The 16528-nt window shown below is 40.1% G+C and overlaps 1 protein-coding gene across 1 annotated transcript in view; it reads left to right on the forward strand.

Annotated features, from left to right (window-relative positions):
* The window catches only part of LOC145416978 (CUGBP Elav-like family member 1), a 79189-nt gene that overhangs the window by 18337 nt on the left and 44324 nt on the right, over nucleotides 1–16528 (forward strand). Inside the window, exon 6 of the mRNA XM_080285822.1 lies at nucleotides 9860–9934. Coding sequence (XP_080141948.1) covers nucleotides 9860–9934 — 75 coding nt within the window. The remainder of the gene's footprint in view (nucleotides 1–9859; nucleotides 9935–16528) is intronic.

The raw sequence follows: 16528 nt of genomic DNA on the forward strand, positions 1-16528 counted from the left end.
CCTGTCAGCATGGGAGGCTCATCTTAATTACTGTAATGATCTAGAATTAATAAGAATAAAAAAGAAAATCACATTAAATGGGCTACTTGCAGGGCTTTTTTTTTTTTTTTTTAACACATTCAGTATATCACATACTGTAGTTAATTTTGCTCTTGTTGCTGTTAGAGGATTTTTATGAAGTTTAAGAGAATCCCCTTGTAGTGAAAGCTTACTGAAGGCTGTTTCTAACCCCTCCAGTTGAAAAGTCTCCCCTAAGCTAAATAAAATTATCTGGGGATGGTAGGACTAGAATAAAAAGTACATCCACAGGTTGAAGGGGTCAGTACCTTTTATTGTAGGACTGTTGATAAAGTATCATTTATTTCTTTGTGTTTAATCCCCAAATAGTCTTTTTTGTATATATGAGTCAGGTATATTTTGTGTATCATAGTACAGAAATTTATAAAAGAGGTTTTTAAATTTTATTATATAGTAGTTATTGATAATTTGTTAATTTTGCTTTCTCAGAATGTTATTTTTGGTGGTACATATATGGTACCATAGTGATTTGTTGCACACACACACACACACACACGAACAGCCGGAGAGAGAGGACGTCCCAGGCATCGCTCCTGACCTTGAGTAGTTTCAGGAATTTTGTCTGTCCTGTCTCCTAGGGTCTTTCTTTAAATTTAAAATAATGAAAGTTGGTAGACTACCAAAAATGTAAAGATTTGTTGGCAATAGTATACATGAATGTTTGTGGCTTATTGGTAACAGCTGTTTAGGTACTTGATCGGTACGTTAAAGATGGCCGAAAATGTAAACAATGAGGGAATGGAATTTCAAGGATTTGATGCTAATACTAATGTCATGGACCTAGTGAAAACATTAATTATGAGGATTAGTGAACTCGAAAAAAAAGTAGAGAATCTAGTGATAAAGGATGTGTCAGGAAATACGGAAACCACCATACAGAGTCTAATCCAGTCCAACGAAACAGCCAATGAAGAGATAAAAAGAATTTGAAGCGGGAAAATGTTGAACTGAGGAGGAAACTTGAAGAGAGTACCAATAAAACGGAGAAGGTGAGTAATGTACTAGAAGAACACAAGGCAAAGTGGGCACACGTAGAGGAAGAACAGAAAGAAGTGGTCAGCTTAAGAGAGATCATCCAGGAAGAAAGGGAAATGAACAAGAAAGAAATGGAAGAAAATGTAGTGAAAATACTGAAGAAAAAAGAGAAAATAGTGAGAGAAACTGTAGAAAGGAACAGATGTGTGGTAGTATTTGGAAACAGGGAAGAGGAAGAAAAGGTTAGGTTCGCAAGACTCGAGAGAGACACGAACATGGTGAGAGGAATATTAGGCAAGATTGACCCGGAAGGAAACAAGTGGGTAAAAGAAATTGAGGAAGTAAGGAGGATAGGGCCTTATAAGAAAGGGGAAACAAGACCAATGAGAGTCAAGTTTACATCAGAAAGTGTAATAAATGAGATACTTAAAGTGACCTGGAAATTAAGCAAAGAGGCAGGGATGGAAAATATTATAATAAGAAAAGATCTGAATGAAGAAGAAAGAGAAGCTTTAAAATCATTAAAGGAAGAAGTAAAGGAAAAAAAATGATAAGAGGACAGAGGAAGAACGTAATACTTTTTTTGGAGAGTATTGGATATGAAAGTAAGGAAATGGTATTTAAGGAAATAGAAGTGAAGGAAATTAGGGGGGATGGTTGTGAAAGATCAGAAGTTGAGGAAGTGGTACGGACAGAGAGTAGGAGAGAAGAGGGTATTAATAATGTCAAAAATAATTTGAAGGTGATATATACTAATGTTGATGGTTTCATATCGACAAGGATTGAAATTAATGATTTCTTGAGAGAACATGAACCTGATGTCATGTGCTTTGTAGAGACCAAATTAAGAGAAGATATTGATGTTCATTTGGGAGATGGTAAATACAAACTGTGGAGAAAAGACAGAAAAGAAAAAAAGGGAGGAGGAGTGATGATAGCAGTGAAGAACAACATAAATGTAGATACTGTGGAAATGGGAGAAGGCAGGGCTGAAGTGATATATATGAAATTAGAAACTGGAGAGAATGTTAAGAGAGATATGGCGGTAGTGTATGTTCCCCCAAAGACGAGAGCATGGAAGGATGACGAATACCATGAGATGTTGTCAGATATGGCTAGCTACTTGCAAAAAATAATTGAGAAAAGCAATAATATAATTTTGGTGGGTGACTTTAATTGTAAAGAGGTGAACTGGGAGGAATGGTAATCTGGAGGCGGTGAGGATTAGTGGGGTACTATGTTATTAAATATAATAATGAATAATGTGATGACGCAGTGGGTCAAAGAAGAGACACGGTTTCGAGGTGAGGACACACCAGCAAGGTTAGATTTACTGTTCACCAAAGAACCTGATGTAATAGAATCATTGGAATATCTCTGTCCTTTGGGAAAAAGTGATCACGTGGTCATTGAGTTCCAGATGTTAATAAGAAACGTCGAGCCAAGAGACGAGCTTCATAGACAGGGAAGATACAACTTTGGCAAAGCAAATTTTACAGGATTGAGAAACTTTTTTGAAAATGCGGATTGGAGAAAATTCAGAGAAACAAGAGAGATACAGAGGAAGTGGGATATCTTTCTAGACCTCTATAATTTGGGAGTGGAAAAATTTGTACCAAGAGTAAGAGGGAAAGAAAACAGGAAAAGGAGTGGTTTAATAGAAGGTGTATGATAGCCAAAAAAGAGAGAGATAAGGCGTGGAACAATTGGAGAAAGAGAGGTAACGACAGAACAAAGGAAGAATATAAAAGAACAAGAAACGAATACACAAGAATACGTAGGGAAGAAGAAAGGAATTTTGAAAAAGGTATAATTGACAAATGCAAGGATGAACCCAAACTGTTTTATAGATTTGTTAATGGCAAACTGAAACAAAAGGAAGGAATCACCAAGCTGAAAGTAGATGGAGAGGTCTTTAATGATGCGGCAATGCAAGCAGAAATAATGAACAAACGTTTCCAGTCAGTTTTCACTAAAGAAAAGGAGCTTGTGGAAGGGGAGGGAGTGATTAGAAATGTTCCGGTGATGAAAGATATAAAAGTGGAGGTGCAGGAAGTGTATAAATTACTGGAAACTCAAGATGTAAGGAAAGCCCCAGGACCTGATGGAATTTCTAATTGGGTACTGAAGGAATGCAGAGAACAACTGAGCGGATAAAATTCACAGCTTAATTGTATGCTCACTGGAAGAGGGGAAAGTGCCAAAAGAATGGAAGAGGGCAAATGTGGTACCAATTTACAAGGGAGGAAACAGGGAAGAACCCCTGAATTATAGACCAGTGTCTCTAACCAGCATGGTCGCAAAATTGTGTGAGAGAATCCTGAAAGACAGATGGATAAAATATCTGGAAGAGATGAATATTTTGGCTGAATGTCAGTTTGGATTCAGAAGTGGAAGGTCATGTGTTTCAAACTTGTTGAGCTTTTACTCAAGAGCGATTGATGTGGTACAGGAGAGAGATGGTTGGGTGGATTGTGTACTTAGACTTAGAGAAGGCCTTTGACAAGGTACCTCATAAAAGACTAATGTGGAAACTAGAATATATAGGAGGACTAAAGGGGAAACTTCTGGAATGGATGAGAGACTTTTGAGAGACAGACAAATGAGGACAGTAATAAAGGAAAAGATGTCTGGATGGAGGAAGTAACAAGTGGAGTCCCTCAAGGCTCAGTGGTGGCGCCAGTACTGTTCCTGATTTATGTAATTGATATGGTAGAGGGAGTGAACAGTTATGCGAGTCTGTTTGCTGATGATGGTCAGATCTTGAGGAAGATAGAGGTTGAGGAGGATTGTAAAATACTGCAGGAGGATTTGGATAGGATACACAATTGGAGCCGGACGTGGGAAATGAAATTTAATGTAAAGAAATGTAAAATATTGGAAATGGGTAAAAGTACCAGGAGACCATCACTGAATTATTTTTTGGGTAATGAATTAATCACAAAAAGGAGAGAAGAGAAAGATTTGGGAGTGCTGGTCCAAGATAGTTTGTCACCAGAAAAGCACATTAACAAGATAGTTGGAGAGACTTATAAGCTCTTGACTAACATAAGAGTAGCATTTCATTATATGGATGAGGAAATGATGAAAAAATTGATAGTGGCCATGATCCGCCCCAGATTAGAATATGCAGCGGTAGTGTGGTCCCCACACAAAAAGAAAGATATAAACAAGATTGAGAGAATACAAAGAACAGCAACCAAGATGGTCCCCAGTCTGACAGACCTGTCATACAGAGAGAGGCTGGAAAACCCTGGATTTGCCTTCGTTAGAGGAAAGGAGAAAGAGGGGAGACATGATTGCGGTGTTCAGGACCATGGTGGGAGTAGATAAAATTGACAAAGAAGATCTGTTTGTATGGGATAAGAGAGCAACAAGAGGACATGGAATGAAATTGAAAAAGTCAAGCTGCTTGAAGGATATCAAGAAATATAGCTTTCCTTACAGAAGTATAGACTTATGGAATAGCCTGGACAAAGAGATCGTCCAGTCTAAAAACATAAACGAGTTTAAAGTTAAATTCGACTTATTGAGAAACAGCGACGGAAACCCACGAGCATAGTACATTCCGTGTATATCACAATTAGGTATATTCTTAAATATTTGGAATGACTTAGACAAAGAGGTGGTGCATGAGAAAAACATTCATGTGTGTAAAGGTAGACTTGATAAATGTGGATATGGAGACAGGACAACACGAGCATTGCTCAATTCCTGTATACTACAAATAGGTAAATACAAATAGGTAAATACACACACACACACACACACACACACACACACACACAGAGGGAGAGAGAGAGAGAGAGAGGAGATGGCAAATACAAATTGTTGAGAAGAGACAGAAAAGAAAAAATGGGAGGAGGAGTGATGATAGCAGTGAAGAATAACATCAGTGTGGAAAATGTGGAACTGGGAAAGGGTAAGGCTGAAGTGATAAATATGAAACTAGAAACCGGAGAGAATGGCAAGAGAGACATCGCAGTGGTATATGTTCCTCCTAAGACAAGGGCATGGAAGAATGATGAATATCAGGAGATGTTGTCAGATATGGTTATCTATCTCAAGAAAGTGATTGAGAAAAGCAATAACATAATTATGATCGAGGATTTCAACCGTAATGAGGTGAACTGGGAGGAATGGGACTCAGGAAGCAGTGAAGATTCATGGGACACTATATTGTTAAATATTGCAGTGAGTAGGCTAATGTAATGACCCAGTGGGTCAAAGAGGAGACTAGATTCAGAGGAGACAACACACCAGCAAGATTAGATTTACTACTAACTAAAGAACCTAATGTATTTGAAAATTTAAAATATCAGTGTCCTATAGGAAAAGGTGATCATGTGGTCATTGAGTTCCAGATGATAAAAGGGAACATGGTGCCAAGAGATGAGTTTTATATAGACAGGGAAGGTACAACTATGGGAAAGCAAACTTTACAGGAGTGAGGAAATTTTTCGAAAATGTGGACTGGAGAAAATTCAGAGAAACGAGAGACACAGAGGAAGTGGGATATCTTTCTAGATATCCATAATTCGGGAGTGGAGAAACATGTTCCAAGAGTAAGTGGGAAAGAAAACAGGAAAAAGGGTTGGTTTAACAGAAGGTGCATGATAGCAAAAAAAGAAAGGGACATGGCATGGAATAAATGGAGAAAGAGAGGTAATAATAAATCAAAGGAAGAATATAAAAGAACTAGAAATGAATATACAAGAATACACAGAGAGGAAGAGAGAAACTTTGAGAAAGGTATAATTGACAAATGTAGGGAAGAACCCAAATTGTTTTATAGATTTGTTAATGGCAAATGGAAACAAAAGGAAGGAATCACCCAACTGAAAGTAGGAGAGGTCTATAAAGACACGGCAATGCAAGCTGAAATAATGAACAAATGTTTCTAATCGGTTTTCACTAAAGAAAGGGACTTTGTGGAGGGGGAAGGTGTGACTAGAAATGTAGTGATAGACATTAAAGTGGAAGTGCAGGAAGCGTATAAATTACTGGAAACTCAAGATGTAAGGAAAGCCCCAGGACCGGATGGAATCTCTACCAGGGTATTGAAAGAGTGTAGAGAACAACTGGCAGATAAGATTCACGATTTAATTGTGTGTTCTCTGGAAGAAGGGAAAGTGCCTTGGGAATGGAAGAGGGCCAATGTGGTACCAGTTTATAAGGGAGGAAACAAGGAAGAATCCCTGAATTATAGACCAGTGTCCCTGACGAGCGTAGTTGCAAAATTATGTGAGAGAATCCTGAAAGACATATGGATAATATATCTGGAGGAGACGAACATATTGTCTGAGAGCCAGTTTGGATTCAGAAGTGGAAGGTCATGTGTTTCCAACTTATTGAGCTTTTACTCAAGAGTGATTGACGTGTTACAGGAGAGAGACAGCTGGGTGGATTGTGTGTATCTGGAATTGGAGAAAGCATTTGACAAGGTACCCCACAAGCGACTAATGTGGAAGTTGGAACACGTAGGAGGACTGAAGGGAAACGTCCTGGAGTGGATGTGTGACTTCTTGAGAGACAGACAAATGAGAACAGTAATAAAGGACAAGATGTCCAGATGGAGGGAAGTAACAAAAGTCCCACAGGGCTCGATGTTAGCGCCAGTAATGTTCCTGATTTATGTAAATGATATGGTAGATGGAGCGTACAGTTACGCAAGTCTGTTTGCTGATGATGCAAAGATCTTGAGGAGAATAGAAGTCGAGGAAGACTGTAAAATGCTGCAGGAAGACCTGAATAGGATCCAAGGTTGGAGCCAGATGTGGGAAATGAATTTAATGCAAAAAAATGTTAAGATATTGGAAATGGGTAAGAGTATCAAGAGGCCATCACTGAATTATATGGTGGGTAATGAACCAATAAAAAAAGTGGGAGAAGAGAAAGATTTGGGAGTGCTGGTCCAGGATAGTTTGTCACCAGCAAAACACATTAACAAGATAGTTAGAGAGACGTACAGTCTCCTGACTAACATACAAGTGGCATTCTATTACGTGGATGAGGAAATGATGAAAAAATTGATAGTGGCCATGATCCGCCCCAGGTTGGAATATGCGGCAGTAGTGTGGTCCCCTCACAAGAAGAAAGACATAAATAAGATCGAGAGAATACAAAGAACAGCAACCAAGATGGTCCCCAGCCTGGCAGATCTGTCCTATGGAGAGAGGCTGGAAAAGCTGGAGCTGCCTACACTAAAAGAAAGGAGAGAAAGGGGAGACAAGATTGCAGTGTTCAGGGTCATGATGGGAATAGATGGAATTGATAATAATGATCTGTTTGTATGGGATGGGAGAGTAACAAGAGGACATGGAATGAAACTGAAAAAGCTAAGTTGTTTGAAGGATATCAAGAAACATAGCTTTCCATATAGATGCATAGACCTGTGGAACAGCCTGGACAAAGAGATCGTCCAGTCTAAAAGCTTAATTGAGTTCAAAGCAAAATTTGACTTAACGAGAAAGGGAGACGGGATCCCACTAGTGTAGCTCATTTCCTGTATATCACAACTAGGTAAATACGACTAGGTAAATACACACACACACACACACACACACACACACACACACACACACACACACACACCAGAAAACAAGGACCTAGGTGTGATTATCAATAACAGACTATCTCCGACTGACCACATCAGTGAGAAGGTACAGAACATGTATACACTGCTTGCAAATATGAGAATGGCATTCACATACATAAACGAAGACACGCTAAGAAAGATAACATCATTCATCAGACCAACCCTGGAGTATGCGTCAGTACTCTGGAGTTCTCATCTCAAAAAACACATAGATAAGATTGAAAAAGTTCAAAGGGCTGTTATAAGATGGGTACCAAGCTTAAGGAATCTAAGCTACAAAGAAAGACTAGAAAAACTGAATCTACGTACACTACAGGAGAGAAGGAAAAGGGGAAACATGATTATGCTATACAAATGCTTATCAGGGAAGGAGAAAGTAGACATAAATGATTACATAACCTTTGGGGATGCATCAGCAAGAGGACACTGCAAAAACCTGCATAAAAGGGAGGCGATAAAGACGTAAGGAAATTTAGTTTCCCAAATAGGGTAGTTGATCAGTGGAATGCACTACTGAATGAAATAGTGTGTGCCAAAACAATTTATAAATTCAAGGATATGTACGATAAAAATGGTTTAAGACACTGGACAGTACGAGCTTGACTCATTCCTGTAAAGATACAATTAGGTAAGAACAATAAGGTAGGTAGGTAAGAAAACACACACACACACACACACACACACACACACAGTTTATTTACTTATTTATTTGTCATACAGTTGCTGAGCTCTGTTGATGATAGGTTAAAATAGTGACCCCTAACCACTGCAAATCTTCTTGTGATCGCCTATATAACGTACCCTTTTGGCTTTGGTGTTTCTAATTATTTCAGAGGTAACTGCACTTGATTATTTAATTTTTACTTCTCCCTCTCCCCACATGCACCCCATTCTTGACAGGGACTGTAAATTTCTTACCTGTTTAACCCCTTCAGCACAGTGACATATGTTTGGTTTTATTTTTGCTACCAGACTTTTTTTTTTTTTTTTCAATGCTGGGAAGGACCTCTTGTACTGGAGGTTTTCATGAAGGATATAGTTAACCCTCCAGTTTGAAAAGTCTGTCCTCAGCTACATAAAAGTGTTTGGTGATAGCAAAATAAAGTAAAAATTATGTTCTTGAGCTGAAGGGATTAACTTCATGCCTATATATAAAACTGTTGTCACTCTGGTTTTGCTTTTAGAATTTTGGCTTCAGTGCAGCTGATCCTTAATCTTTCTTATCCCTTCCTCCTGAGCACTGCACACCTCCAATTAAGAGGAGTGAGAGACTAGAGAACTCCACTAGTTTCACCCCTGATACATTGGAATCACTGGCCATGGTAGTATTATATATGGGGAATAATTTATGAGGCATTCACAGTGAAGAAGGTCAACTTACTACAGTGACAGTTTGTGAAAGCTTAGGTTCAGCACCAATTTTGACACTCAACTGTCCACCCATCCATCATTTAATCCTTTTTTGACCCATCAGAATCATAAGTTCCTTGGGCTAGGCCACTCTTTTCAGACACTTAAGGCAAGAGTAACAGTTGCTTGCCCTTGAATGGCCTTCCAACTCACTGTGAATTTGAAATATTTATGAGCCACATCAGATTGGAGTGCTTTGACTTTGCTATAACCCCACACTCATCTAGACATGAACCCAGTTGACTGGAGGGAATTGGCCTGAAGCCACTAAACAGTGAGGCATCCATTTATTGTTTATGTGGTTACCATCCAGTGTAGTACAGTATAGTAAATGGTTTCTTGGGTTACAGGAAACAATTTAGTTTGTCACTCAGTATAGCCATGAAAAGGTTGCATGACACTTAACACTGATTGAGTAGATGATGGGTGCCCCCACCTACCTCACGTGCAATTTTTTAGTAGAAGTGTAAGCCTGAGTTTCAGATTTACCACTCTAAGGATGTCTCATGTGAAAAAGAATGGATGAGCAGGGTTCATGATCATAAAAAACTAACAGTTGACCTTCAGAAGAGCTGTCTCTTATGATTTTGAATGCCTCAGTGATTATTTTTTTATTTGCATGGAAACACCTGCCAAGAAAAGCTCAAGAAGTTTGATTTCTTAAAAGAAAGACATAAAAAAAAAAAGTGGAGTTATCATGTTTCACAAGGTATCTAGTGAGGAAGACCACTACAATATCTCTGTTTTTTTTCTCCTCTCTCCACCCTGTTTTTTTTTCTCCCCCTTCTGCACTTGAAGAGAGAGAGAGAGCGAGGAAGAGAGAGCGTCTCCTCAGCCAGCAACCTTGTGGCACTTGGGCCGCAGTACCTCGCTGTGAGTCCCATTTTATTATACACAAGCAGTCCTCATTATAAGTGACAGATGTACATAAAAAATCACAGATTTGCCCATATAGCTGGTACTGTGTAGTGAGAGATATGGCAAACCAGTTGTATGGGTAGCAGTCGAATTTCGGTATATCAGTCATTATTTGTGCAGAGTACTGTGGACCTAAGAGCAAAAAAGTGTCAAGGAGGGAGGCTTATAATGAGGACTTAAAGTACTGTTAGTAGCGATGATGTTATACATACTGTTCTGGTTAATGTAGAAGATAAATGGGTGAACTGTTTGTGAGCTCGTAGAAGATAAGTGGGTGAATTGTTTGTGAGTTCATAGTGTACAGTGCGTGGCAAGTGCAGTCATATATATATATATATATATATATATATATATATATATATATTTTTATGTCTCCGACTCTGGGCAAAGGCTTCAGAGCCTATATCTCTGGGGCAGTAGCCTATCCCAAGGTCCAGTAGTCCTCCTACACCTCCACATGTCACCACTTCGGCGCTGACACCCACCGTCCATATTGAATACATGCTAGGGCTGTCTCATACAGGACTGGTGTATTGGTATTAGCGAGGGTATTTTTACGACATGTCGGCGGGTCTTTTGGTAGATCAGGAAAGTCTGCTTTTATGATGTAGAACATTTATTTACACCTTATATGTACTACTGTTGTTAGAAATACTTATCCAGTTGAGAGAGATCAGCTTGATTCAGTAACATTAGATAACTCATATAGTCAGCCCTAGAATTTTTGTATCATTAATATATATATGTTTGTTTCCAGAGTTTGGAGAGGTGTCAGTTTATCCAGTATATTACTATTATTTTTCATATTCAGTACAGCAAGACCTCACTGTAACGGACTAATTGGGACCCATGCCATTTCGAAAAATGCGAAATTCCGATAAAAGTTACATCCGGACATCCCCTTCCTAACACTGACTTTTTCCGATATATCAGACATTAATCCGGATCGTATGAACAGTTTTTAAACTGTTTTGACTACCATTGCGGTATTGTACTGTGTTATAACTTCACAATCAAATGGTATAATATATATAATAATACTGTACTGTACACTAATAAACATGTCTTTTATTTATCTTATTGTGGTGAGCATAGCTGAAGTGGTCAGGCAGTCCAGACAGCTTCTGGCTCTATCAGACTTTTTCCGATATATAGGAATTTAGTCTAGTAGCTCCTCAAGTCCGATAAAAGCTAATTCTGGTCTATTGAAGTCTGTTATATCAAGGTTTTACTGTATTGAGAAACAGCAGGGTATAGGTAACTAAGGCACCTTCATCCCTTGGAGGTACAGTTCTATCATGAGAATGGTGTGGGTCCAGTGATTATTGGTAGCTGGTCTTGTGCAGTACTCCCAGGTGGGAGACTCAGCCACATTAACACTGCCAGAGAGTCATTTCTACACAGTAAAAATCTAATCCCCTGAGGTAGGCAGGATGTCATAGCTTTGGATGGCAGTTGGCCTAGGAGAAGAAATACTCAGAATTCAAATGCTAGTCTTTTGACATTATTTATTCTTACCAAATTATGACTAGAGAGAAAGATCCTCTAAGCAAGCCTGAGAAAACTAAATCACCCAAGAGGATCGGAGTGGCATCATGGAATGTGGGAAGTTTGAGGGGTAGAGCGGGGGAAGTAGGTGAGGCATTTAGTAGGAGGTGGGTGCATGTGTGATGTGTGCAAGAAGTCAGGTATAGAGGAGGATAAGCGAGAATAATTCCTGGGAGGGATGCATGTACAAGTTGTCTTGGCAGGGTAGGGCAGATAGATTTGGTGCTGTGGGTGTGTTGGTTGAGGAGAAATGGGTGGAATATGTCATAAATGTAGAGTTAGTGACACGATAATAGTAGTGAAAATTTTGTTCAGTGGGACTGTGTGTGCATTTATATTGGTATATGTTCCATAGGCAGGCTTGGATGAGGTAGAGAAGGATAGATTCTGGGATGACTTAAAATGTACAGTAACTGGAATGGGGAATGATGAGATTGTAGTTTTGGGAGGGGACTTAAATGGTTATGTAGGTGAAGCAGCTCAAGTATATGAAGGAGTACATGGGGAATGTGTGTGTCGTTTCATTTCGTTTTTGAAGGCTCCAACATGCTTGCATGCGTCGACCTTGGTCACCTAATGGCGGCTGTCCATGCTGCTAGATCTCTGGCAGCCCTTTCCCATTCAGCCCCTTAACCCTGAGGTCACACTAAATGACCTCGTGTCAGGTCCATTTTGGTCTTCCCCTTGCAGCCCCACCCCTAATATTAACACTTTTCACCTTCTGCACCCAATTATCATCCCCCATCCTCTCCACATGCCCAAACCATCTCAGTCTACCTCTCCTCATCACAACATCAATACACTCCAGTCCCATCCTACCATTCAATTCTTCCATTGTAAACCTAGTCTCCCCAGGCCTTGCACTCAGGGATGCACTGCACATCCACCTAATCATTGTCATTTCTGTACATTTGAGCCTGCAAATATCCTTTTCCTATACTGCTCAAATCTCACTACCATATAGCTTTACATTTATAACATACTGCATACAAAGATCCCTCAGCACATAGGGAGAGCCGTCTCAGTGTTAGGAGGGGCAACAGCTTCCTGAACTTCTCCCAGCCACTCCTCACCCTAGCCAGAGCTAGCTCCAGCCCCACCTCCAGCACATAACTTGTCTCCGAAATAACAAAACTCTTCTGCACACTCAAGAGACTTACCAGCAAGTTCAATTCTTTCATGCCTGACGATCTCCACCTGCTCTCCCTGACACATCGCACACAAAATCAGCATTATCTCAGGCTGTCTCTAATACCACTTCATCTCTTATGCACCCACTTATCACAGACACTGCACAAGATTTAATTACCCACGTCCTTGTGGCAAATTGCACATGGCATATGGCGCATATGGTACACGAAATGAGGAAGGGGAAAAGATACTTGAGTTTGGGGAGGCAGTGAATGTGATTGTGTGCAACACACATTTTAGGAAAAGAGAGTAGGTTGATTTCATATGAGTCTTGGTGAAACAGCAGCCATATAGACAATTTCATGGTCAAGAGGGCTGATAGGAGCTTAGTGAGGGATGTTAAAATTGTTGGGAGCAAGGTGTGTGTGCTGCAACACAAGTTATTGATATGTGACATGGTGCTTAAGGAGTGGGTGTTGAAAACGAGGACCTATCTGGAGCTAGCTCTGTGGCTAGGGTGAGGAGTGGTTGGAATAAATTCAGGGAGCTGTTGCCTCTCCTGACATTGAGAGGGCTCTCCCTCCATGCCAAGGGACCTTTGTATGCAGTATGTGTTAAGAGTAATGCTGTATGGTAGTGAGACCTGGGCAGTAAAGGAAGAGGATATTTGCAGGCTCAAATGTACAGAAATGGCAGTGATTAAGTGGATGTGCAGTGCGTCCCTGAGTGTGTGGCCTGGGGGGGCTAGGTTTACGATGGAAGAGTTGAGAGGTAGGATGAGACTAGAATGTTGTGATGAGGAGAGGTAGATTGAGATGGTATGGTCATGCGGAGAGGATAGGTGATGATAATTGGGTGCAGAAAGTGAGAAGTGTTAATGTTGGGGGTAGGGTAGCGAAAGGTAGACCGAGAGAGACGTGGGAAGAGGTCACTGAGGGTGGCCTCAGGGATAAGGGAGTAAATAGGGAAGCTGCCAGAGGTTGAGCAGCATGGAGAGCCACTGTTAGGTGACATAGGCCAATGCATGCAAGCATGTTGGAGCCTTCCAAAACGAAACAAAACGATGGTGACAGTAAGGGCGTATACTGCATTGTACAGGTATGGCCCATTTCACTGGAGATGCTGATGACAGTATTCCCACTTTTTTTTTTTTTTTTTTTTTTTTTTTTTTTTTTTTTTTCCTACTTGACTCCATCTTAGGTGCTTTTGTGTATGTGGTTGGGGTGGGGGCTGAATCCTACCTGACCTTATCTTTAAGTAAAAATAAAGGGTCGGTTGAAGGTGAATGATGATGCTACCTCTGGATAGTTTTATTCAGTTCAAGAGAAGTTTTTTTATTTGGAGGGATGAGATATAGAATTCATTAGACCCTTCAGTATTGAGAGAAATCTCCAAAGGCCAGAGTTACAGAAGGATATATTTACTAAATTGTTTTCCTGGGAAGTCCTGAGCAAGGGACCCTTTAATATTGCTATACTTCCAAGTCATGTGATTTGTTCATGCTCCAGTGTATTCCTGCATGGAGAGGCAAGTGAATACCACGTGGTGAGTGTATGGGAGACAAGCAAACTTGTACATGTAAAATCTCTCAGTTCTTGCCTGGCAAGATTTCCTGGGCAAAAACTTCAGCATTATTTTCCTTTAATTAAGTACAGTTGTCTGGAAATAGCAAGAAGAAATTAAGGCATCATTGTACTGAATGGGATAATTTAGAAATGACAAGCTCAGGTAATGCACTGGTAATTAGCTAGGGTGTTGTTGTTTTGGCTCCATATTCAACTGAAATTTAAACTCAGTGGACCACAGGCTGTTCTTGTGTTGTCATCAGGGTCAACAGAAACATGAACCCAGTGGGCTGCAGGCTGGAGTTGCCCTTCTCCTATAGTCCACCATCCACCCTTTAGGGGATATGGAAGGAGCTGAGGGACGTTTTTATAACCATATAATGGGGCCATCATCGTATTGGTGCCATCACATAATGGGATCCCAGTCCAGTACCAGTTAGCTAGATTACAGTAAGCTATGAGACTTCTGTGTATTATGTGCAAAATACTGTATAGGATTCTGCAGTATTATTTTTTCTGGTAATGCTGTTGTGCTTGTAAGTGTCACCAAATAATACAGCATATTGACTGGTCAGAGTAATAAGCTGGAGTCTCATGTGGTTTATATAGAGAAATATTTTGTCTGTAATTGAGGGACTTCTGTTGGTTCCGTAATTATTGGATTACTGTTAGTGTAGAGGGACCAGTTTAGGTTTGTTCCATTTAATTTTCAGACAGACCATGTCTTCATTTCATTCTTGTTGTCTCCAGATGATTTTATTAAACTTGTGGATGATCTCTAGAAGTGAAGGGGTTCATTAAGGCTATACAGTATATAACTCCAGTTGTTGGAAAGTCTCTTTTTATGCTGAATAAATCATTTTGGTAGCAAGAATGAAATATAATGACATCCCAGGCCTGTAGCCAGACTTTTTGAAGTGGGGGGGGGAGGTCTTTTCTGCTGAATCTGGACTTGCTTGGCAGCTGGTTGGTCATGGGTCTGCTGCATGTTGCATGCTATGGGGGTCTGGGTGTATGCATAACTGATGCTGAGAAACAGCACAAAACTTATGAACAACGGAGAGTGACTCTTTTCGCACTGATATTAAAAAACAGATCATGAGAAATTGAACCTTTAGGCAGGTGGAGGGGGGAGGACTTGTGACACCCCCCCTGTGGCCTAAGGTCAGGTAAGGGGGTTAAGTGTGTGAATAGGAGTTGAACTAATCAGACTGGATAGAGAATACTACTGTATTTCCTGAGAGGGCAATGCAGTTTGTAGAAACTTATGTCTGATCTAGTTATTTTGTGGATGTGTTGTTTGATGTGTTATTGTATTGAGGTAAGTATTCGCATATTACATGTCAGCATATAAAGAGTGTTGTTTAAACATGAATTCTTTTTGCAGTTGTAAAAGAGTAGTATAGTCACTGTTCAAAGATTGTTACCTGTATAAATATTTTAACATTCCCTCCGAGTGTTGCTTTTGATGTATTTTTCACGTGGTTGAGAGTGCTGGAATACAGTACTGTATACTTTATGAATATGTTCTTAGTATGTTAGGTGAGGGCGCTCACCATCCACTCACCCGATGTAGTTCTGCTCTCGGGTGTCTGCCCTTTCTTCTCCATCCTTCTTTCCGTGTATTCTCTTCTGTCTTTCTTTCCTTCATTCTTTCCTTGTCCTTCTGCCTACGGGTGACTTTACACTCCCTCTTCTGTCTTTCTTTCCTTCATTCTTTCCTCTTCCTTCAACATGTGGGTGACTCTACACTGAGTGACAAGCCAAATGGTTTCTTGTACACTAGGAAACCATTTACTATGCTGGGTGGTAACCATATAACCAAATTTTGGCGCCTGGTGGTTTAGTTGGTAATTATTGCGCTCCAATCGGATTGAGCCAGTGAAGGTTTATATCCAAGGGGTGGTTGGGGTTGATTGCTCATGTAATGCCACTCAGGGATGAGTGAGGCTGGTCACTCACAACTTAAATGTCGGGACCAACTACCTAGCCCCTGGCTCCTACGCTCCTCATGGGGCAATGTAGGATTGGATGATGGATGGGATGGGTTCTTAGTATGGTACTTGTATAATGCTAAGAAAAAATTGGCATCAGCCAGTCCTTTTTTCCTCTTTTGGAGCATAGGAGGGCCCAAGGCAAGACTATTCTAGTCCAGATCATTTAAACTTTAGGAGACAATCCTACTATCCAAAAAGTGTTTTTGTATTATAAAATTATCCACCCACCTCATGGATTTGAACATTTGCACTTTTAATGTATAGTTTATTCTGACCTGAGATCTCTACCTTCTTGCCACTGAGGCTGC

The sequence above is a fragment of the Coenobita brevimanus genome, chromosome 108 (genome assembly GCF_032717465.1).
Source record: "Coenobita brevimanus isolate Jiangsu-jjx chromosome 108, ASM3271746v2, whole genome shotgun sequence".
Lineage (NCBI taxonomy): Eukaryota > Metazoa > Arthropoda > Malacostraca > Decapoda > Coenobitidae > Coenobita > Coenobita brevimanus.